Source organism: Coturnix japonica, chromosome 2 (genome assembly GCF_054131305.1).
Source record: "Coturnix japonica strain WE chromosome 2, WE-NBRP24, whole genome shotgun sequence".
Classification (NCBI taxonomy): domain Eukaryota; kingdom Metazoa; phylum Chordata; class Aves; order Galliformes; family Phasianidae; genus Coturnix; species Coturnix japonica.
This window is the reverse complement of record NC_140664.1, coordinates 123,315,554-123,339,105: the sequence shown is the minus strand read 5'-3', so window position 1 is coordinate 123,339,105 and position 23,552 is coordinate 123,315,554. Positions and strand designations below refer to the sequence as shown.

Genomic DNA, 23,552 nt, shown 5'->3' with positions numbered 1-23,552 from the left:
CTTTTGAATTATTCAATGTGGTTTTTATGGAGGTATTCCAGAAAACTGCTTTCAGTTCTGAAATGACCAATCTCCTTCTAATTGAGCGAAATTTGGCAAGCCTCAGATGTAAAACAGCAGAGAATACAGGTACAGTACTTTCATACAAAGAAGATTTAATTAAATTCTCTATTTTTAAAATCAACATAGCTGAGAAACCCCCATTTTCTTTTAGTTATTGTTCAGCAAGAGAGCAAAATGGAAACAAAAAGCAACAAGATCCAATTTGGTCAATTTATCAACTGCAAAATCCCTTCTCCAAAATCTTCATGCTGTTTTACCGTCTTTCCAGCAAATGTTTTGGTAACTAACTGGAGAAAACTTAGACAGAAAGTAAGATAACAGTTCTAGATGGATATTTCCACGTGGGAAATAATGCATTATAGTAACTCTGGTTTAATCTGCAATAACTCCAAATATAACAGAAAGCAACAATGCTAAGTGCCTCCAAGGATATGTCAGAGAAATTATAGTGCTCTGGCTGAAAGAGCTGATGGCTGAAGGCAATTTAGATGTTCAAACTGACCAGTTTAATTTTAGATCTGGATTGCTCCATTAACAGGCACGTCTATTGATTGTGCAAGCAAGATTTTTGGAGTGAGGCACACTTTCAGGAGACAAGCTTCAAAAATACTGAAAGAAGTGTGATAGAACCACCCATAAGATAACCTTGTGCATAGGGAAATGTGTATTTAAATGATAGCCAGAAGATTGTTGTGACCACCATTTAGAGTTTACCCTGAGTGGCTTTGCTATTTTGAACAGTACTTGCTATGGAGAAGACAGCATATCTAGTTATCTTAGAAATATTTTTGCAAAATGTTCTGAGTATTCTTTTCCATGAGGCAAATAGAATTTCTGTGTAAATTATTAGATGATTATGTTCAGCAGTGAGCCATGGAGTGAAAGTATGGTCTTGGAAAGCAAACTGCAGCACTATTTAACATTTTCTATAAAGACGAATAGAACTTGCAGCTCGGGAGGGACTCATTCCTGCACTCGTGCTTATTTTCAGATCAATTTTGTTTTCAGGATTTCTTACTCTAAAAACTCTGCACAGGTGATAGTATTTTGGCACAGGCTGAAGGAGTAATCATTCTGATGAGTTTTAGTCCTGCCTGGAGGCTGACTGCTAAGACCCTCATCCAATTGTTCACCTTCTATTCAGGAGCATGAAGAGCCAAGGAAAAAGAATGTTGGATTTAGACACTGCAGTGAAGACACCCAAAGCAGCTCTCCCCTCCCTTCAAGTAGAATTAGGGGCAACATCTCCTGCAGCAGCTGCCCCACTACTCAGAGCCTCCAAGAAATGCCCGAAGCTATAGAGATGGGTGGGAATGGGTGGAGGTGTGAAGGGAGAAGGGATGAAAGCTGCCAGCCTGTGGTGCTGTCATGCAGAAACGACAAAGGCAGAGCTGCTGATGGGGAAGTAAAACTGCTGCAACCAGCAGGAACAGGAGAAGTTGTGTGGAATGTGGGACAGAATCTGTTACTGGGCCAGAACGTGGGGAGCAGGTATGTAAGTTGGCTCTCTTTCAATTGCAGAAAAGCATTGGTTACATTTTTTTAATATTGCTGGGAAACCAAGCAATACTAACAGTCACATGTGTACCCAAGGGATAACTAAAAATCATTCAGAATCAAAACAGAAACCAAAAAACCACAGTTAATCTTTTCAGCAGCAAACCTCATTATTTTTTACCCTGTGTTTGAATGCATTCTTCAACATAAAACTTTGGCACAGTAATAGAACAGATCGTTTCTGTGCCTGCTGAGAGAAGCCTTGTCCTGAGGGGTCCTCATTTTCTTTGTCAGTACCTCAGGGGTTTCCAGAGTGCTCAGCCCAGTGCCCATGGTGGCAGAATGGGGTGACTTTGCTCCTGCGTGGGTAGGCCAATCTCACTCCACTCAGGGCACGGAGAGCAGGCATCATGCCTCTCCTTGACCAGAACTGCCATTCCTGTAACACAGCATAGAATCACAGAATGGTTTTGTTTAGAAGCAACCTTAAACATCAAAAGCCCCAACCCCAATACATCCAACGCAAAAATCGTGTATCTTATATGACTGTCATGCAGGACACAAGCTTGCCTGAACTTCGGTGGCAATTAGCTGCACAGCTGTGGTTCATTTGGACACACCGCTATGCCTGCTTCACCTCCAGGTGTGTGATTTGCCACACGTGTAGTCGTTAAGCAGGGCCTGCCTGGTTTGTAGGCACAGTCTCTGGGCTGTGGTTGGTATAAGTGCTGTCAGTGATGGCTGGTGGCACATAAATTATCTGTCACTGACATGGGAGTTGTGGGAGGGCAGCCTGCACACAGCAGGAGGTGCCGCAGAGAGAATTCCTTCTGCCCTTCCCTCCAACGTGCTGCAAGAATAGATCGCCTACTGGCTTTAATGGAGCTTAAGTGATATAATGGAGTCCCTCGCTGGCCTGCAGATAGAGACAACGCTGCTTTGATCCAGCACTGATTAAAACTGCTGGCTTGTTTACTGGTACAAAATAAATTTGTTGCTACAGAAATAAAGTTGAAAACTAGGATTTGGCTTTGCAATCATATCTGGGATAAATGGAGTAAGGACTACAGGGCTGTTCTTTGGCATTTGTATTCACAGATATCCTAAAGGCATGCAAGGGACCTTGGCATCAAATCCTGTAATATTTTCAGGACATTACTGCATTTTGGGCCAAAAAGAGAGTACTTGTATGTCCTCTGAAACACAGGTCAAACATCTGAGGATTTGTAATTTAGCTATAGTGTCTGTTTGCACTACTATTACAAGCTGATTGCTTTCCACAGTTTTTGCATGCAGTCGTCATTTTGGGAGGGTTGCTATGCTATTAAATATAGTAATTCTCGTGTTGTAACCTTTTCTTAAGTTACAACTTAGGAAAAACTTAACTTTTTCTCAAGTGTGATTCATTAGCATGATGGAAAGAAAAGCGGGTCCGTGGATAATGCCACTGAGCAAGGTCCTTCTGTGTGCCCTGATAGCTGCTTCTCTGCATGCCAGTGCCACATATCAGGAGCACCCATAAACTAAGCGATAGCTTTCTGTACATGCCACATGGAGAAGTCAATATTTATATGTCATACTTGATAGAATTCATTAAATGTATTTTGCTAAATAACACTCTATATTACATATTCCTTGACTAATATTTGCCTACAGAAGAAGTATTTGTTGTATGAATTGAATACCCGGTTAAGAAGAATCAAGCAAGTACAACATATTTAATATTTATTTGGTAGCACAACACAGTAGGCACAGAGAAGGTGAGAGAGAATGCAAATACAGGAGGAAAAAAAAAGTGATTAAATGGAATGGACAGAACACAAAATATTTCTATATGACAACAGTGATTGTAAGAAAAATAGAAACCAGCAAGACAAGATCAGGAATTAGGATTTTAGGTTTTTCAAATTAACTATTTATGGTAACAGATGATACTTAAGGAGGGCTGTAAATGACCTGGTCCTGTAAGACCAGGACCATTCAGGCTCTTCATGTTTGGGACACTTTTTATCTTCACTGACAGGTTCTTAGTCTGAGAAATCTTTATTTTTATTTTTCCATTGCTTTTATGTGACGTAGCTGTAATAAGCAAAATCCATATTGCAACAAAATCGAGTAACAAAATGCTGCCAACCTTGAAAGCTGTTAAAGCTCTCAGGTCTACTTACTGGAGAATCTGGTTATGGAGAAACTGTACTGGGCAGCAGGAGTTTGTGAGAAATGATGTTGCAGAATTTTGGCAAAGTTATTTGTGCAGTATTTTATTTCCCCTAAAAATAATGGTTTGCATTTGTAATTAAAGTAATACCCTGCTCTATTTTCTGATACAGATTCCTTGAAAGCAAGTGGAAGCTGTACAGACAGGAAGGATTTGGGCCATTTTTGTTACAGTCTGAAGAAAAGTCAAATATAATGTACCAGCAACAAGATGCTGCGATATGTTTACAACAAATCACCCCAACACCAAGAGCTGCCCATGATTAACTCCTACAAACATTTGCTGCAACAAGCCCTCCTCTTGTGTTTTTGGCATGTTGTTCTCATGGCTGGGCAGTCTGTCTGTGCATGGTTAGAGTTCTGTGTTCAAATTTATTTTAAAGTGATGGATTTTTGTATTGTACTTCACTTCTCTAACACTTTTTGGTGCTATCTCTTCCGTTCCTGGGAGGGATATATTAAGAAATGCCATAAACATATGCTCCTACCATTTTAATAAATTGGAGATCAGTGTTACATACTGACAAACAGAACCTTGTCATCTGGGATTCAGTATATCTTCGTGGCAATAAGCAAATTCACAGATGATATGGAAAGTTAAACTCATCCTTTTTCATTTGCCAAAGCAAATTCCTTTTTTTGTTGACTCTGATAGCAGGTTCTCTGTGATAAAGCAAAGAAGAATACAAGGAGGGAACAGTGCAGGGAATTAAAATCAACTGCTAGGATACTGATTGCAGGTACGACTGAATTATTATTGGGAAAGTACCGTTACCTCCCTTAGTGCCTAGATAGTTCTTCTTGTAAAGAAGATAAAGCTTTAAACAACAAAATATTTAGCACCCCTGGCAGAAGGGTACTAAAACCACCACATACAGGAGGAAAGAAGCTGCTCTCACATAGCAGCCATCTTGTTCCACCTCTTCATGGTCATCCAATTTGCTTTCTCAGCTTTTGTCTTAAAGTTACGGCAGGCAGAGTTGGAAAAAGAAAAAATCAGACATGTCCCTCTGGTGTATTTCTAGGGCAGCACACCTAAAAAATAAATCTATTTATCACTTCTGCAATTACTGTGAAATAGAAAAGGACCTTGGAAGGGTCATGCATCTATAAAACCGACACAAATGTTCCCTCTGGAGAAATAGTTATTTGCCCCCTGGTGGTGAATTAATTTTTAAAAATATTAAAAGGCACTTTTAGGAAGTTTATTTGAAATTTAAAAGAGATATTTGTTGCTTTGGCAAATACAAGTAAAAGTAAATTGCTAAAGAATAATAAATGCACAAAGCATAATTAAGGAAAATCCTGTTACGAACAAGCTTCGTTCATCTTCGATAGCCACTGCAGAACAGAACAAAAAGAATCAATGTCGCTATTCAAGAATGGCGTGAGATCTTCTGCATTTCAAAATATGCTTCTTATTTTTAGTTAGTGGGTTTAACGCAAACGCCTTGAAAACTTACTGTGATGAGAATGCTGAGAATACCCAATCTCCAGCATTCATATTGTATTGTACAATATCTTTAAGTATACCACACGCTGGAGGTTAGCAGTATCATCTGTACAGTCAGAGCTCTCATTCTGGGAGACGAGTAATAACATTCCCTGAGTGGAAATATTAAAAGACCTGTCTCTTTCTCTAAAAATTGTCTTGGGGTCTTCAGCTTGAGCATGCCAAGCATCTCCATACATGAATAGAGCACCAGGATATTGTTCTTGGAAGAGTAATAACAAAATTGACAAAATTGACAAAAGTTTAATCCACAAATCATTCTGAAAGATGTTGAGAATGTCTTATTTAAAAAGATGGTATAAGCCTTCTAGTCACTGATTTTGTTTGGTCTTCTAATTCTTGTGCCTCCTGAACTTCTTCCCAAGATAGTGTTTCCCCTGGTTGAAGTTCTGCAGGCAAATGTGTATCAAAATACAATGATGTACTACTGCTAAGTCATACAGCAAGATATTATGCATTTATGCTGGAAAAAGGCCATTTATAATGATCAAACTTTTCATGTGTTGGCTTACGGTACTACAATACGCTGGCATTTGGAAGATGAAATTTTAGTCTGTCCCACAGTCTGTGATTGCCTTGTATGATGTTAATGTGCCTTCAGGTAGCTTTTTGATTTGGAAAACGTCATGGCACAGAATTGCACACTCAGGCAGGGACTGTTTTGGTACGAGCATTAATGATGTAATATAAGGGGAGGAAAATAAAAGAGTAATATAGTTAAAAGAGAGGGCTGAGCTGCCCAGACCAGGCATTAAATAGCTATTTCCTAAATAATATTCTTTCATGTCTGATGGACTGTAATAGAGTCGGCTTTCAGCTTTTAGCTGTGTTGCTTTTGTTTCTCTTTCCATTCCCACATTTCTTTCTCATTACTTTGACTTATGTCTGGCCTAAGGTAACAGCTGGTCCAAACAAATGGCATATTCCTTACAAATATTTCAGTGGGCAGTATTGCTATAAAGTGAGCCTACTCCCCTTTATTTTCCCACTTCCACGCTGGATGTTACCTTCCCTCATTCTCCACCCTATTCTGACTCATGTCTCTGTGGCTGCACTCCAGACTGGATCAGAGAAATGACCTGGCTTTAAAAAATTACATCCCGTAATAAGCCCACCAGGTTGCTGGCCTGGCAGAGCAGAGCACTCAGAAACACCTCAGAACAAGGTTACTGCCATCTTGCTCTCTGCCCTTGCAGAACCCTGTCTTCCAGTGCAAGTCCTCCAGCTCTCCTGCCAGCTGCAAAGGAACATTCCTGCCCCCGCTCCACTTAGCCCACTGCTTGGGGAACAGCTTGTGTCCAGCTCTCAGGGTAGAGTTATACAAAGGTTTTATTTCCAGTGAGAAAGCCAGTTTAAGCCAGGCAGTTTCCTGCCTGCTATGCCTTCTTGTTCTGGCTCCTTCATCACAGCTCACTGTGCCCTTGATTGTGCCGATGCAGCTGTTTCTGGGCTGTGCTGTAAATTGGATCACGGAAATAAATCTGAGTTTTTGTGTGCATATGTGTATATACATGTGTGTGAACAGCTTTTTATTTTTACTTTTTGAACCTGGATCATTTCAGCCATTTGATTTATAATGTGGCCCACAAAGAGGTGAATTAACGCAGCACAGAGGTGGGAACCAGCAGCAGGGCTGGGGGGTGTGCAGGAAACCCTTCGACCAGCTTTGTTAGCACAGAAACTACTGGAACTGTGCAGAACCTACGGAGAACCTAAATGAAACAGCCAGGAGAGAAAACTGGAATAGACCACAGAGCAGTCAAACCTGTGAAGTGCTGGAGGTAAGGCTTATCTTTAGGAAAAGAAAAAAAAAGAAAAAGAAAAAAGAAAAAAAGAAGGGGGTGGCGGGAGGGTGGGATGATAATCTCTTTCCATGAGTTGTCTTCTGCTCATTGGAGACACCATAACAGCAGCTGTTTGGCCATGCAGATTGTGTGAATCCTGCTGGGCTTTAAAGTAAGTTCGTCTTTCAGTGGTGTTAAAAACAGTCATAATAACTGCTTCATGCCTCAGGCCTCATGTCTTGCTGTCAATTAGCATCAGGACATAGATTTATTTAAACAAGTGATATTCCTGTGTATGTTTCTTGCCCTTGTGGCTTGCTAAGGAGAGCTGATACGATGATACCTGCCTGTGTGTGCAGGCAGAGAAACCTCATGGAGGGGATGGAAACACTGCTCTCACCTTCACAGCTCCCAGCATCGGTAAAACAAAGAAGTAGCCCAGCTGGGGACACTGCATGCAGAATATGGTGTGCAATAACAAACCTTCCTCTGATCCTCCAGCCACTTAAATGTCAGATATGTCTTGGGGGAAAAAAAGAAAAAAAAAGTAATAGTACCTCCCAACATGAATAGTTAGGAACAGATATATAACATGAACAGATTCAGTTACTCCTGCAAAGCAAACCAACCAATAAATTAACTTGCCCAGGACTTTCTCATGACACTGATTCTCTGCAAAAGGATTATTTTTTGGCTCTGTGATCAACTAAAAGAAGCATTATTTTTTTTAAGAGATCAGCATTAACAGTTAAGTGCTCCTTTTCAAGAAGAGTGAATTAAAAAAAGCCTCCATCAGATGTTGGTTAAGTTATTGTTTCCTGGCAAGTGGGTTTAGGTGTCTCTTCAGAAAACAGAGCCAGAGGCAGAATGATGCTCGTAGCAGCCCAGAGGGCGTGCATATGGGATGTGGAAACACAAGTTTAAATATCAATCTAATTAATATTTAAGTAGTTTATTCAAAGGGGACCGGCTTCAATAGAAGACAATGTTTGAGACTATACGGGTTGGAAAAAGGTAATTATCGAATAAGGTAAGGGTCATGATACATACGATAGGACGTGAGCATGGATATTTTCTATGGTTACATAGGTCCAAACCCTTATTCTGAGTTAGGCAGGGTGTATTTCTAAAGCTGCCTCTCGCTGTCCCCATGGAGCACCCAGAGCGGTGCTGTACCGTATGGAGGTTTAAGTGGTGCCTATCTCTGTACTGTGAGTTCAGACAATGGCCCGATTTGCTGTTAGGATTTGCGTCAATTGGAAGAGATTTTTCCTGAACTTGATTCAGAAAACCAGGGATGTTTCTGGGATGGCTGAAACTGGTGCCTTTTCTCAACCGGCCACGAACGAGGCCCAGCTTTGAGGGCACTGTGTGTGTTCTGAGGGGCCCACCTGCGTGTGCGATAACGTGGCCAACAGTTATTGCAGAGCCACCGAGCTCGGCTCCAGGATCGCTTTAAGCAAAGAAAGCGCGAGAAGCCCGGAGGGGGGAGGGGCAGCGGCCGGGATCGTGCACTGCAGCGATGCGGGGTGCGCCGGGTGCGGGAACAGCCCGCACCGAGGGCTCGGACACCGGCACGGCTCGGACACGCAGCGCCCGCACGGACAGCGGGCCGGGCCGGCACCGCGCTCTGCCGCCTTCCTCCGCTCGCAGCGGGCAGCGGCTCAGCCCCTCCCAGCCCGGCCGCGCGCTCTGCCTCCCGCGGGCCCGCTGGAACAGGAGGAATAGGAGCAGGAGGAGGAGAAAGGCCGATGCGGGAAGGGGGGGGGAAGGGCCGCGATACCCAGCCCCCACCGCCCGGCCTCCGCCGGCACCGCCGTTGCCGGGGCAGCCGACGTCAGTTGCAGCCGAGGCGGCGATTGGTCCGGGCCGGGCGCTCCCGACGGGGCCGAGCCCGCCCGCTTCCTTCGGCGCTCGGCGGCTGCCGGCACCGCGCCGCCTCGGCTGCTCCCGCCCGGCCACGTCCGCGCCGTGGCCATGGGCCGCCCGCTGCTGCTGCTGGCGCTGCTGGCGCTGCTGCCCCGCGGCCGCGCCTGGGACAGCGGCGACCTGGAGCTGTTCGACCTGGTGGAGGAGGTGCCGCGCAACTTCTACGACTTCCTGGGGGTGCAGCAGGTGAGCGCGGCCCCGCGGCCCGCAGCGTTCCCGGAGCGCGACCCCACGGCGCCGGGCGCTCCGTGCGGCCCCGACGTGGCCGGCTCCCCTCCCCCCCCACCCGCTCCGTTCTCCCTCGCGGCTCCCGGCGCTGTCACGCCGTGCCGCTGCCCGCCGCCTCCCTTCGCCCCCAGCCGTGCCCGCGCCGCCTGTTGCTCCGCCGCCCGTGGTTCCTGCAGGCCGGCCGGATCGCGGGCTCCACGTCCCGCCGTGTGACACTGCGCGTCGCCGCGGGCTGCAGCGCCCGCTTTCCTAAGCTCAAGCCGTGCGGAGGCTGCGGCCCTTGCCCTTGGTGGCGGCTCGTTCCTCCGGTTCGTTTCCGTGCTCAAGTGAGCTCAATAGGAGCGCTCGTTCCGGCATTCCTGTCCCAGGTTTCCCAGTTTCGCTGCCCCTTGACATCCCCAACTCGTGTCCTTTGTCTTGGACCTCACTTATGTCCTCTTTCGTCTTCTGGGCACTCCGCTCTGTGTGCATGTTGCTGGATCTCATCTCAGCAACCAGTCCTTCAGTCAGTGCACATCTCAAGAGTTAGATATGGATTCTATATGACGTTACTTCCCCAGACCCCAAGAGGCATTTAATGCCTGGTATCTCACCTATATCTCTGTACCTTGTGAGTGATGCTGCTGGTCAAACAGTTTCCTTGGCAGTTCACGGCCCGGTCTGATGCAGTCCTTGTACTTATTGAAGATAATAACTGTGTCTTTAAGTGTGTTTCAGTTGGGCTGTGCCTGCAAGGACGGGGGTGTTGCGGTCCTGTCTGGGATCTGCCAGCTGTGGTTATCAGGAGATGCAGTTGCTTCCATCTCCTTCTTAAGCATCTGGCATTAAATACAGTGCAATATTGTCATGTGTACAGCGCAGCAAACACTGCTGCACAAGGCTTACTTTCGTGGGCCTAAAAACGTGGGGTTTAATTCCTCAAGGGCGTTTTTAGTGTTTAGAATAGATACAGAATTTTGCTGAAAAGGTAGCGGGCACAGCAAGATTGACAAAATATAACATCACTTTTAGTAAGAGGATTCTCTGCTACTTTCCACTTCTGCTCAGGCTTTATAGGATGACAGAAGATCTTAATGAAGAACTTAAATCTCCTGCAGTGTGTAAGAAGGAAAGAAGTTGCTGATGTGCATGCCGAAGTGAAGGGAGGTTTTGTTAATCACAAGAATGGGCTGTTTGGCCATGTGTCATGGCATCCTGAGCTCATGGCACACTGTGTTTTGCGGATGGAATGCTCCTGTGATAACTGTAATAGAGTATGCAGTGTCAAAGCTGAGCTTTAATAGAAATTGGTGAGTGCTGGAAGGAGCTGTATAGGTTTACAGGTCCTTGAATCTTCTGCTCCTGCTGCTTGCTTCTCTAGTGCTGCCCTGTCCCAGTGCTTCAGACAAGGACTGAATCAGGGCTCTGTCTGCTCTGGTTTGCACTGACATGTTGGATCACTGCAGTGGTTTGAGTTATGGTATGGGGAAGGTAGTGGGGACTGGGACTGCACAAGTCTTGGGTATCCTGCTCTGGATGCCTTAATACAGAGCATCTTTTATCATAATGTCTGTGTGCTGTTTGCATGTTTCTTGAGGTTCTCTGCTGTTTTAAAATCTGATTTAGTGGACTTTACTGATTATTTTGTACGTCACTGTTAGGAGTTGATATGCCACTGGGTACAGTACCCAGAATATTTTGTAGTTCTGATGTTGGTGGTTATGTTCCCCTGTGCTCAGGTGTTTGTCTTGGGACTTCAGCACAAGGGGGATGGAGACTGTGAATGTAGCCTTTGTAACTTGGCCTCTGGACTGTTCCATAATCTCCCATTCATCAATTATTTTATTACTATTTCCTCCTCAGTCTCCATATTCCTCTTTGTGTCATTTGCCTTGTACTATCTTGGTAATCCTTTCTACCTTCATGTATTTGTGGGAGAGGGAGGCTCCAAGCAGGATATAAGTTCTGTGTCTAAGTTGCAGATATCAGACCATGCTCACTAACAGCAGTGTATCAGGGTGCTGCATTTTTCTAAACATGTCACCTTCTGGCTTGGAAAAAAAATATAGGGAATGACTCTAATATATCTGTAAGGCATTGAAACAGCTTAGCTCTTGATAGGGGAATTGTGGTGCTGGCATTTTGTTGTACTTCACGTCTTATACCTCCCATGCAGTGTCTGAAGCTGATGCTGACCTCATCTGACAAGGTAAGTACAGCACTGCAGCTCTCTTGCCTCTGGCTGCTGGATTTTCCCTTGGAATTAGAGAGAAGCAGTGACTTCTGTTGCAAGTCTCATCTCACTGAGCTAAGAGTTCTGCATGTTGCCAGATTACGTGGAAGCCTTGCAGCATTGATGGGTAACTGCTATCCAGCAGTGACAGTGTTAGGTCCAAATGCTGCTGCTGGCATGTTTTCCAACATCGGTGGCTGAGATGGAAGATGACCTGATGAAAATAATTTTTATTCTGAAAGTGCAGTGACAGAGGAAGAGCAATGCTTTCACTGTCTCAGTTATTCCAGTAACTTTTGTTAGTGCTTGTCCTCAAACTGCGGTTGGCTGAGAAATTTACAAGTGCTCAAAGGATGGTGACATTGGAAGGGACCTCTGAAGAAGGTACTGGCCGGGCCCCAGGCTGAGCACCTGGATTACGAAGTGTCTGATTATTATACAAGGACTCAATTTATCTGTTAAGCCACTGTATCTAATAATAACATAACGTATATAGCAAAAATTAAATTGTTACACTTTTATTACCTCTGTTTTGAACGATTCTTGAATTGTTTCACCATCATATTTCTTCAGTTGCTCTAAAATCAATGATGTGATTTACTTGAGTGGCACATTTAAAATGTTACCATTGTAAAGAAGTTTGAGCTGGTAAAATGTGGAGATTAAATTAACCTTTGACTTGAGAGAAGATTATATTGCCATGTCCCCCAGTTGGTTACTGAATTTGTGCCCAAATGGGGAAAAGAGAATCAAACTCTTGACAGATCAGATGTAATAGACACTTCAGAAATCACTTCAGTATGGCCAGTTTCATTCTGACAAAAGGATGAGGACCAAAGAAGTATTCATATTAAAACTCAGTGGAAGTTGCTGAATTAATCAGAGGCTGTGCAGACTTGGTAACAAATTCACCTTGTTACCTGAGAATGAGAATGTACAAAAATAACGTCAACTTTCTGCAGAAATTTCAGGAAGTCTGTGGAACTATGAGCTTGTATGGAGCTATAAGCACAGATGAAGTTGATTCTGTAATCTCTTGCAGCTTTTGCTGGCTGGTGCTTGCATAAATATGTTATGCTCTGGGTGAACCGGCTTGGTGTCAGCAGAGACTTGACTTCATGCTGAAGCTTGCTGTTGTTTAGAACTGTTTATATGGCTTCAAGGGAGTTATCTGCTCATTTACTGGTTTTAGCTTGCAATAGGGAAAGCACTACAGGCCTCTGATGCCTTGTGAAAGTTTGTAATATAGTTCTATATGAGTTTTGATTGAAAAGATTTTGGGAAGTGTTGCTTGTTTGTGTTAACAGTACTGCAGCGTGCTGATTCAATGAAGATATGTTTAAAGACACATGAGCTGTGTTGCTAGGATTGGCCAGTGCAGAGCAGTGTGTTCTGTCTGAGCTAGAACCAAGGAATTCCTGAATCAGGCTATGGCTGCTGCTGGGAACCAGGTAAGGGAGCAGGTTTGTTTTGGAAGTTCTGCAGGGCCAGTGTGAAAGCAAACACAGCGCTCCTCCAAGTGTCCTTTGATGTAGAAGGGGAGTCCTTGGCACCTTAGATTCCCAAGGAAGAGCTAACGTGACTTGCTGGCCAACTGTGGATAAATATATAACCACTTCAAATGTTGAGGAGCATTTTTCTTTAATGTTCTTACTTTTCTTGTGAGATTTGTTTTGAATTTATTCTGACAAATCTAAATTATTCTTGAGGCTTTACTGGAAAAGCTGAGAGTGTTGTGTCCATGTCACTGCCAGACTGTGGATCTGCTAGATGACAGCGTGGCACAGGCACAGCTTCATGTACAGAACCCGATTGTAGTCCTGTTGCCTGTGAGCCACAAGTATGCAACCAGCTCCAGAAAGTGCTAAATGTGGGGAGTGAGGCCTTGGGTTTCTTTGGCTGCGGGCTGGTGGCGTTGGGCTTTTAGGCCCTGCGAAGACCTTGAACAGAGGAGCTGTGTTACTTTAGCAAGCAGTGCAGTCTGGCAGAGCTGTGCCTGCGGAATGCCCGCCTGCTGCCGAGGAGCTGGTGCCCGTACTGTTTGCATTGCAGGGAGTTCTGCTGTTGAACTTGTTCCAGGCTGGCTGTGTGGACGTGGTGCCAGTTTGTGCTGAAGTGCATTGGTTGTGTTCCTTGTATGCATCTCCCAGTTCAGTTCTAGCTGAAAGGAAACCACATCATCTGCTCCAGGACTGCTTCCTGATGCAGAGTCAGTGGCAACAATAAAAAAAGTAAGCTTTACGTGCTAAGAAATTGAGGTGGATGCACCTTTGAGACTATCATTTATGGCTTGTGCTGAATTTTCTCTCTTGGCATTGCTTTCTAAGAACCTTACCAGAAATGAGCCCCATGACAAATTACACGGCTTTTATCATGTTACCAGGCACATGATGGAGTGCTGTTCTATTCAAGGAATGCTCTCGATCCCTCAGCAAAATCAGCCTATCTGCACAGCCTTCTTCCTCCCCAGGCTCGCAAGGTGCATACCAGCAGGACAGGGGAGGGGAATGAGGAGGGACAGCCCAGAATCTGAGCTACTTTGATCTACTGATCTACTAGGATAGAACTTCACACTCCTACAGTTTTGGCATGACTTGTTGAGATAATTGTGTCAGAACTATGAGCTTTAGGGTTTTGTTACTTTGTTTTGTAAGATTATTTTGTCTTTGCATGACAGCACTGTGACTTCTGTAAGTCTTGTGCCATGATGTGCCATGGAGCAGCTTGATGTCTCATTACTGCATTTGAGGAATGAAAATTGTTGGGCAGATAAAACATGTCTAAAGGGCCAGATTCTTGATTCAGAAACCTGTTAAGATCATCTTATTTTCTGTTCTGTGTTCAAAATTTATATTGGGGAGGCCTAGTAGCTTTGGAAGACTTCAATGCATTGTTTGTCATAGAATTGGAGTTCTGTGTCCAAAAGAAGAAAAGAAAGATGTGTTTCATCATCTCTATTGCTTCATACTGTCAGAAATAACTTCAGCTTGGAAAAATTGCCCTAAAGAACCAGCTGTTAAAACTGTGCTGAGATTTATAACTGAGGATGATGCATTCACCTCAGCCCAGCGATCCAGGGATCTCAGTAAGCTGGATCACTGGGCTGATGTGAATGGGATGAGGTTCAACAAGGCCAAGTGCCAGGTCCTGCACTTTGGCCACAATAGCCCCATGCAGTGCTATAGACTTGGGGTGAGTGGCTGGATGACTGGGAAGAGGGAAGAGACATGAGGGTGTTGGTTGATGCTTGGCTGAACAGGAGCCAACAGTGTGCCCAGGTGGCCAAGAAGGCCAACAGCATCCTGGCCTGCATTAGAAATAGCGTGGCCAGCAGGAGCAGGGAGGTGATCATCCCCGTGTACTCAGCACTGGTGAGGCTGGACGTGGAGTGTTGTGTTCAGTTTTGGGCCCCTCACTGCATGAAAGACACTGAGGCCCTGGAACATGCCCAGAGAAGGGCAACAAAACTGGTGAGGGGTCTGGAGCACAAGTCTTTTGAGGAGTGGCTCAGAGAGCTGGGATTGTTTAGTCTGGAGAAGAAACGGCTCAGGGGAGACCTCATTGCACTCTACAACTTCCTGAAGGGAGGTTGTGATGAGGAGGGGTTTGGCCTCTTCTCCCAGGCAACAAACAGGACCTGAGGAAATGGCCACAAGTTGGGCCAGAGGAGGTTTAGATTAGACGTAAGGAAAAACTTTTTCTGAGTGGTCAGGCACTGCAATGGCTGCCCAGGGAGGTGGTGGAATCACTGTCCCTTGCAGTGTTCAAGAGGTGTCTGGATAAGGAGCTACGAGATCTGTGGCTTGTGGTAGCAATGCTAATGGGAGGACAGTTGGACTAGATGATCTTGTAGGTCCTTTCCAACCCTGTGATTCTATGATTCTATAGGATATGGGGTTTTGTATTTGTGGATGTTTAAACAGCGCTAAACTCCCAGCTAAGCAGCTGCTGCTTGATGCCATGCATCCTGTGAGTGCAGACACACGTTCTTGTAACACTATCCAGTGTTGGTTATTCACAACCGAAATACTTAATAATTCAGACATCTCGGCTTGTGAGACTTGTTTCCAGTAAATGCATTTGCTATATTGTCTCCTAACTTTCTGCTTGAATGCTGTCCAAGGAAATCTGTTCTGTTGTATTATTATTATTTTGGCTTTGGTTGTAGTTGGCTGCTTTCTCACAGACACCAAAGTGTTTCACAATTTACCATTAGAGATAGTTTTAAACATTTGCTCTTGACTTTCCCTGGCAACTCGTTTATGTAATACTTCTATAATTTTGTTCAGGTTACATCTTTCTTTTTGTCTCTGTAGAGAGGTGGATACATTACAGCAGTAAGCGGCTGTGCTTAGGATCTGAGGGAGTAACAGTATATAAAGTGCTGTGAGAGGGGTGAAATAAGGAGATCTTGTTTGCTTATTAATGTTGTCTGCAGCAGCAGTAGTGTTGGAGCTGCTCCTCTCTTTCTATGTTTTCTGCTTTTCTAGTCCTTCAGCATGTATCCATAATAGCTTGGTTTTCAAACTGCAGGAATAAAAAACGGGCTAGTTTAGCTGCTCAGAGTTCTGCATTTTATTAGCAATTCATTGAAGGGAACAAGCAATTTCTTGTTGAGGGTAACCTGTGGTGGCCTCTGCTGCTTGTACAATGTTTTATGCTTGTTCTGAATTGTGCTCCTTTGCTGGAGTTCTTCTGTATGTGCTTATGCTGGCATCTAAACCAGAGCCATTTTGCAGTGAAGATGGACATGTTTTTCTGATTTGCTCTAGAGAAAAGTACAGTTTTAAGGGGGGCGTTAGTGGTATATGCGATGCTATTTTAACTTCAGTACCTGACCAAATTTTAAAGGACCATTCAGCATTTTAAAATGTCCTTTGAATGAATCCGTGCTCCTGATGCTGTCGGCGGAGCTGCTAACAAAGAGCACCGATGCTGCCACACAGCTGAGCTGAGGGAATGAGAGCACAAGCAATGACAAAGGGGTTCTCTTCTTTGAGAACAGGGCTGATGTGAAAAAAAAATAGGGGAAATTAACGTGTACCTGAAATTAATGTATAAATGAAATTAATGTATACCTGAAATGTTGCTTGTTTTCCATGGTCTCTTAATGGACTATGAAATTCATGCAGCATTTGAAAGCCATTAGTTTTGCTTTTGATTTGTTTGTGAGCGTTCTTGCTTTTGCTTAGCGATATGGTGTGCCAGTTAAAAGCTTGGGCTTTTTTTTCTTTCAGTGTTGGATCCCTGAACAGTTACATGTGTGTATGTTTGTGTGTGCATATGCATGTATTTTTATTCTCTGAAGCTTGAAATTATTATTATTTTTTTCATAAATAATGAAGAGATTGTTGTTTCTTGTGTGTTTTTTTCCCCTCGCTTCTGTTTGCTTGACTGTCAGCCTTGTTTGGATGTTACCGCTCTGTATAAAAGTGATTTGTAAACATTCCTAATGCATGTGGCAATTCAGCTCTGCAATCAGTGGTCTGAATGTAGCACTTTACAGTAGGGTTTGTAGCAGGATGTTGGAAGTTACTGGGCTCCCATCCAACAGATTGCTAAGGTGAAAGTTTCTTGAATGACTTGGCTCCCAGGCCTTAGAAGCTGCTCTTGGTGTCAAGCAAAAAAGTGGTGGAATGAGTAGAAGAGAATTCATGTTGTCTCTCATCTCTACTAAATCTGAAATTCTTTCTTCTCAGTGTTAATCTGGTGCTGCTGGAAAAAAAAAAAAAATCAGAAGACATGTAGAAGCTGCTGAAATAATGTCATTCTTCAGTCTTTCTATAACTAAAGAGTGAAGGAAGAACAAATGGAGTTTGGCTTTGTCTATGGGCTATAATTCTGGAATGCTGCTGTCTCAACATGAAGTGCTTTTGCTTATTGAAGAAGCATTCAAGTGCTGATAAGCAGATGAGAAAGATGGAGTAGCCTTACTGCACTGAGATGAGTAGCCCTTCTTTAAGGGGCAGAAATTGTTACTGTAAAATCATTTATGTTGAAAGGGACCCCTAAGATCAAGTCCAGCTGTCATTTAACACCTGTCCACCACAAAACTGTGTCCCTTAGTGCCACATCCATACTAGCACTAGCACATTTTACCAATGAGTCTGCAGCCTCATCAGTATTTTAGCACATTTCAAAATGATTTAGATGAATAACCACCATTTCATAGTCAATGATAAATTCATATAGTGTTATCGTATGGAACATATATGCTCTGACAGCAGAGCAAAGAGCTGTATGCCATTTAAAGCTTTGTGACAGTCTATTAGTAATTATTTTATTGTGCCTTGTGTCTAATTGTAATGTTACAGCAAAAAGAAAAAAATTCAATCTGTGTAGGAGCCTCTTCTCATTTCTACAAACTATTCAAAATCTTCTTCGATGCAAATATAGAATATCAAGTTCTGTAAGTTGTATAAAAATTCTGAATAAAATAGTTTTCCAACACAAGCCTGTTTGTTGAGTACAAAATATTTCTGTGAGTTTGTAATGTGCGTTGTTTGTAGTTTGTTCCTTTTGTTCTTTTTTGTACCCCAGTACTTTTTCAACACTACAAACAAACAGCGCAATATTCAGAACGAGACAGAAAAACTCAAATGCTGGGCTGTATCAGTTGAAATGCAGCTGGATGCTGTCAGCCAGTCAGTTGTATTTTGCTGTTTACAATGGTGAGGAGAGAACAAACCTCTTCCATACATAAGTTACACTTCACTTTTAAGTATGGGACACAACTGGCTTGTGTTCAGGTTCAGATACACAGAACAGAGTTCCATGCTGTAATCCATTTAGTAAATCTTACTGGCTGCTGTGTTAATACTCAGTGCTTAACCAGAAAGCTGTGTTAATTCTGCACACAAAACCCACTTCCCTCCTGGACAGGTAGAGCTGCCAGCTCCAAGTTCTGCACTGTAAACATGGCTTAGTTGTACTTCCAGTGGAGTCAGTGCACTCAGTCTGGCATTCCCTCACCAGTGCCTACCCAAAATGCATGTGTCACCTATGGACTCTGAGATTTAACTGAGTGCTCCTCTTGTTCTTCATGTCATCACTTAATGTATTGAGCACAGCACATCCCAGCACCCATCCCCAACAGAACACCTTTTAGCTGCCTTTGTATCGACACTGAAGGCCATTGAGCTGTGCTTTTTGTGTTGTGTTCATTAATCTTCTATCATTAGATAGAAGATCTATCTATCTTCTATTAATCTCTTTTCTCCCATTATAACATAGGATAAACTCACGCTTGTTGATATTACTGAAAATAATTAAGCCCTGGATGTAGTCCTCCCCTTTGCTTCCATGCTGTTTGTGCACCTTGACTAACATCAAGAGATGGGGGAGATTTGTCTCTTTGTTACCATCTGCATCGGTGCACTGAGACTATTTGAGAACCTCAAAGAAGAATCATTAGTATTTGGTAATGAATGACCAAGTTGGGCTGTGTTTTCTGGGAAGTCCAGTTTTGTAGGTACTGTGTATTTGGTGCAGAGTTCAGATGGCCTTAACATCAGACAGATTCAGAGACGGGTTGATGGTGAATGTTCTCTAGTTTGAGCTGGTAATAATTGGACCTGGGATTGTCCTTAGTAGGCTCCAATTTGTCACAATGTGACAGCAAATTGAAATATGTAAGTGCAATTAAGCGTTATTGCAGCTGATCTTTATCACACGTGCATTAGCTTTATCTCTATTTTGTGGTAAAACTACAGTGTTGAATTCCATCAGACTTTGAAGCTGTAAGTTGGAGTTGAATGTATTGAAATACAAAATGTTTGTGTAATACTACATTCTCCCTATAAAAAGGATAGATTTAGAGGGAAATACACTTCAAGTAAAATCCTACCTTAACAATAAGGAGGCTTTGATCCTGATGTTGTGTCGTTGTTTTAAAGAAGACAACCACTCAAGGTTATTTCTTTGTTTTTGAATTTGTTCCTGAAAATAAGATATGGGATAGAAATAAGCAATAGACCATAAGTTGGGACGCTTTTTGTTTTAAAGTGCTGTCTCGCTGGTCGCCATTTTGCACTGCAGTATGTCAGCTTCTCATTTGTGAATATAAACGTTGCTTAACATTGAATACAGATGTCTTGTTTTCTTTCTAAGGCAGAATTTCATTCATCTTCTTTGTGTTTGCTATCCTTAAAGTTCAGTTCTTTAACAAAGAAAAGAAGTAACATATTTTTTTAAAAAGAAAATCTGATATTTAGTTTGGAGCATCTTAAATTTCTGTCCTGAAGAAAACAGGAGGCTGTAAAACTAGAGTTTTACTTCTGAAGTATGTAAGATGCATTCCCACAGCTTCTGTAGTTTTGTTCTGTCAGACACCGTCAGTGAATTTACAGTATCCCATCGTTACCAGGTGCTGGTTATCCCATCTGCTTTCAGGAGCAATGGATGAGAGCCCTATGTGCCAGTTGGCTGCACCTCAACAGAGGCTGTGCCTTGTCTTCTCATTCCTTTTTTTTTTCTCCCATCCCGTCATTAAGAACAACAGCTGTCAGTCAGAGATACTGTAACTTTTAGAGTGTGCTGTCTGGTTACTTTTTCCTATCATTGTACTCAGTACATGCATCCATTTGAGAGATCTGCATTTAGCATGAACACCATGTCATTCAGGAAGAAAAACTTAAGAGTTTTTATTTTCATTACTATTTTTTAAGTCTCCATTGCCTTCTGTTTGTCACTCTTGTTCTTGAGGTCATCTTTTCTCTTTATTGCGTGGTTGGTTTGTTGGTTTTGAAATGCATTCCTGCAGCCATCATGTTTTACTGTGGCTTTCACTGCCCATCATAAATTCAGTCCTTTCTTCCAGCTCAGGAGCTAAAGTGGTTGTATGCACGCTGGTTAACTTACATTTTAATTATTTCGAACAGACCCTTTGTCTAATCCCTGTACTTCGTGTAACTAAAGTTTCTGTCTGAAATTGGTGTTGGTTTTTCAGTTGGGCCTCGAGACTGAATTGCCAAGCAGCAGGTGGTTTGCATCTCCTCAAGCTTCACGCCGCCTGTGACTTTAGGCTGTGTGCTACAGTCTTTCTTCTCTACATTCCTATTTTTACACTGTTGTTTTGTTTTTTTTTTAAATCTCATATATTTTTCCTTTTCTTTTGTCTCGACTTGGGTCATTTATTGAAGGTCCTTTTTTCACTTCTCCATGTCAGTGACAATCCTATTCTTCCTTCTTATCATTTCAAAAGAAATAATTACCCCAAGTTTTGTGGGAAGCCCTTTTGGGACTGCTGTAATTTGAAATGCTGTGATGGGTGACCATGGGAGTAGCTGTGCCCTAAGTCATCCACAGGCTGATATGGAAGTCATCAAGCTCTTGGAGAGTGGCTACATTCTGCTGTTGCTTTCTTAGCTGTATTTCCTATTTTATTTCATCTGGACAAACCCTCCCATTTTTTGGTGTGTCCCAATTTTTGGTGTGGTCCGTGTTCATTTCCCCGCAGGTCACTGTCAGTTGTGGAACACTAAGACTTCTGATGCAGTGAGTGCCAGCAATTGATCTCAGCTGTGGAGCGCAAAGAGGCTCCATAGCTGCATACTTGCTGCACGAGACACTGCTGGAGCGATGTGCTGCTGCCGTTCTGCCCTTTCTTTTGAGACGCTGCCGGTAGACAGCACTGAGGCTGGAGAGATGGTTGTGCTATTCCCTCTAATTACATCGTGATTTTCCTTCTTGTAGCAGAATTTGGTATTTTTCCAATGGAAAGTTGAAACATATGTTATTGCTTAAAATTTCTTTTTACAGTGAGACCTTTTTGTTCTAAATATAATGATGAAGAACATGGACATAGATCTGTATTGTGTGCAATTCAAGATGAAAATGGAACCCGCAAAAGATATTTGGAAACAATTACTGAAATTGCTGTGTGAGGTTTCTGAATGCCGTAGAGCAGAGATACCAGAACTTCAGTGATGCACGCCATAAAGCTTTTCGGTATTCGGTATTTATGGTTGTCTCTGTGCTGTAGCGATCGCGTAATCTGATTATTGAGATTTTACATGTTTAAGCTCAGTTTTGGCTTCTTACCACTTGATGGCAGTGAAGGAGCTAGTGTTGCCAGGCAAAGGTTCAGGGCAAGACCCAATATGAATAACAAAAGAGGAGGTACAAAGGAAGCCTGTGACATTTAATATTGTTCACATTTCTAGGTGATATTACATATACCACAAATGACAGTAGAGGAAGAAAAGCCTCTAGATGGAGCTTCAGTTCTTCCAGTGGGGGAGAGATTTTTATACTTAAGAGATTTGCTCCTATTTATAATAATTATTTCAAAAAGCAACTTTCCCCTTTAGGAATGGAATGATACCAGACATAATCAATAAGTAATATCAGTGCTTCTGCTATTATAAACATACTGTCCTTCTGGAAGAGCATGAAATTCTGATATTTCTCTTGCTCTTCAAATCCTGCTGTCTCTCAGTATTCTTTGGAATATTTGGGTATTGGTAGAAATATGCTCTGCAGGTTGAGTATTGGAGTAATTATTTAAGATTTTGTTTATTCTTTTGCAAGGTTAGTTTGATTTTATTTATTTATTTATTTAACTGTAGGGCCAGAAAGTGAAATGTGAAAGAATAGTGTTCAAATTCCAAACCGCCCTGCAGTGTTTCCTGTATTCATGGTGCAATCTCAGTGAAGAAGTGTTTGCTGTAACATCAGATATTGCAATGTGTGTTTGAGGTGCTTTATTAGCGAAGGCTCTTTCGCACTTCCTACACCCATGTACACCTCTTGCCAAGCTGGTATGGGGAAATGAACCATATAATGGCCCCGCTATAGTAATTGGCTCCACATGGGTGGACTCCAGTACACAGACAAAACCTTATTTGAAGTAATTGGTGCTTTGTGTAGGTACAAGGGTCTGTACATGCAGATTTATTTTGGATCCTGGGTCAAACCTTGGCATTAGTTAAGGTTTCAATTTCATGCAGTGTCTTTGACATGTAAGTGATTTTGAATGAGTATCAAAAACATCCATACAGATTAATAGCAAGCGAATTGATGGAAGTCATTCATTTAAAATCCATGTTGCTGATATTTTGCAGTTATGGTTTTTGCTTGAATTCTGAAGGAAGAAGTTGGCTTGTTGAGTTTTGTGGACGTGCAGCCTGTTACTAATTACAGAAAATAGCGAAAAGCCAAACGATGACTGTGTAATTACTAAGTATCTTTATCATTAGTGGGATTGTTCTAGTTTTGTGGAAGACAATACTGTGTAAACTTGTGCTTGAAAGAAAATAATAATAAAAAATTTACAGGAGTTATCAAACATTTACATTTCGGATGCCATTCTTATTTTTAAAGCACTTCAGTGCATCATTCTGTGCACTAGCTGGTGTCTGTAAGCCTGGCTGAAATGGAGCCATTTCTTCATCAGTGGTATTAAAATGAGCTTCTTTTCTGTGTGTTCTGAATAAAATTTGTTAGAAAACAACAAAGTTTTCCTTCATCATGTGGTGTAAGTTGGCTGCATTTATTTTCATGCTTGTGGAAGCATTTAGCTGCTGCGGTTCAGTATCGTTTTGAAAGGATCTAGTGCATGCTTTTCCAGCTGCTGCTATTTGATTTAGGAGAGTTTGAAATTTGAAAGGCACTACCAACGTGATCAGAGCATTTGGAACATGGAATGAATTTGTTTGAGGAAGTTGGTGTTAATCTTGCTCTGTCTGTTTGCCAGGTTGAATGGCGTAATTGCCAACAATCAGATACGGAAAAAATACACGTGTATGTGCAGATTAAGCTTTGTTTTTCTGGGTGATTGTCAAGAACTGAGGCACATGTAACTCCATAGTGCCGAGGTGGCAGTTCCCCAGAAGCAGACTGTTGTTGTGTCTCCTTACCTGCTGTAGAGCTGCAGGTAACGGTAAAGGTTCCATCTCTGTTAAAGACAGCACATCCATTTTCATCCTTTAAAAATTAGTTAGCTTCTTCCTTTTGTTGTACGCCTTCTCTCTTTGACATTTTCTCTTGCATATATTCCCGTAGTCACATCCTCATCAAAACGGTGAGGCTGCTCGATGCCTTTAACAGCCACAAGCTTTTGGTGGCATTTTTAGTTTTCTTTGTGTGTTGAGCAGACTCGAACTGTTAC

The 23,552-nt window shown here is 42.7% G+C and overlaps 1 protein-coding gene and 1 long non-coding RNA gene across 3 annotated transcripts in view; one reads left to right on the top strand and one right to left on the bottom strand.

The window, feature by feature from the left end:
- Nucleotides 1-1,284: 1,284 nt before the first annotated feature.
- On the bottom strand, nucleotides 1,285-8,901 carry LOC107308975 (uncharacterized). Its single transcript, XR_001553021.2, has 3 exons — nucleotides 8,466-8,901; nucleotides 7,475-7,596; nucleotides 1,285-1,999 (listed from the first exon to the last, which is right to left on the bottom strand). It is a non-coding gene; the product is annotated as an uncharacterized LOC107308975 (long non-coding RNA).
- Nucleotides 8,902-8,964: 63 nt separating this feature from the next.
- The window catches only part of DNAJC1 (DnaJ heat shock protein family (Hsp40) member C1), an 87,097-nt gene continuing 72,509 nt past the window's right edge, over nucleotides 8,965-23,552 (top strand). For both annotated transcript variants that reach the window (XR_014943099.1, XM_015853312.3), the window contains exon 1: nucleotides 8,965-9,189. Coding sequence is in view for 1 of the 2 variants with exons in the window: in XM_015853312.3 (XP_015708798.2) it covers nucleotides 9,052-9,189 (138 nt within the window). In the remaining variant the exon portion in view is untranslated. The remainder of the gene's footprint in view (nucleotides 9,190-23,552) is intronic.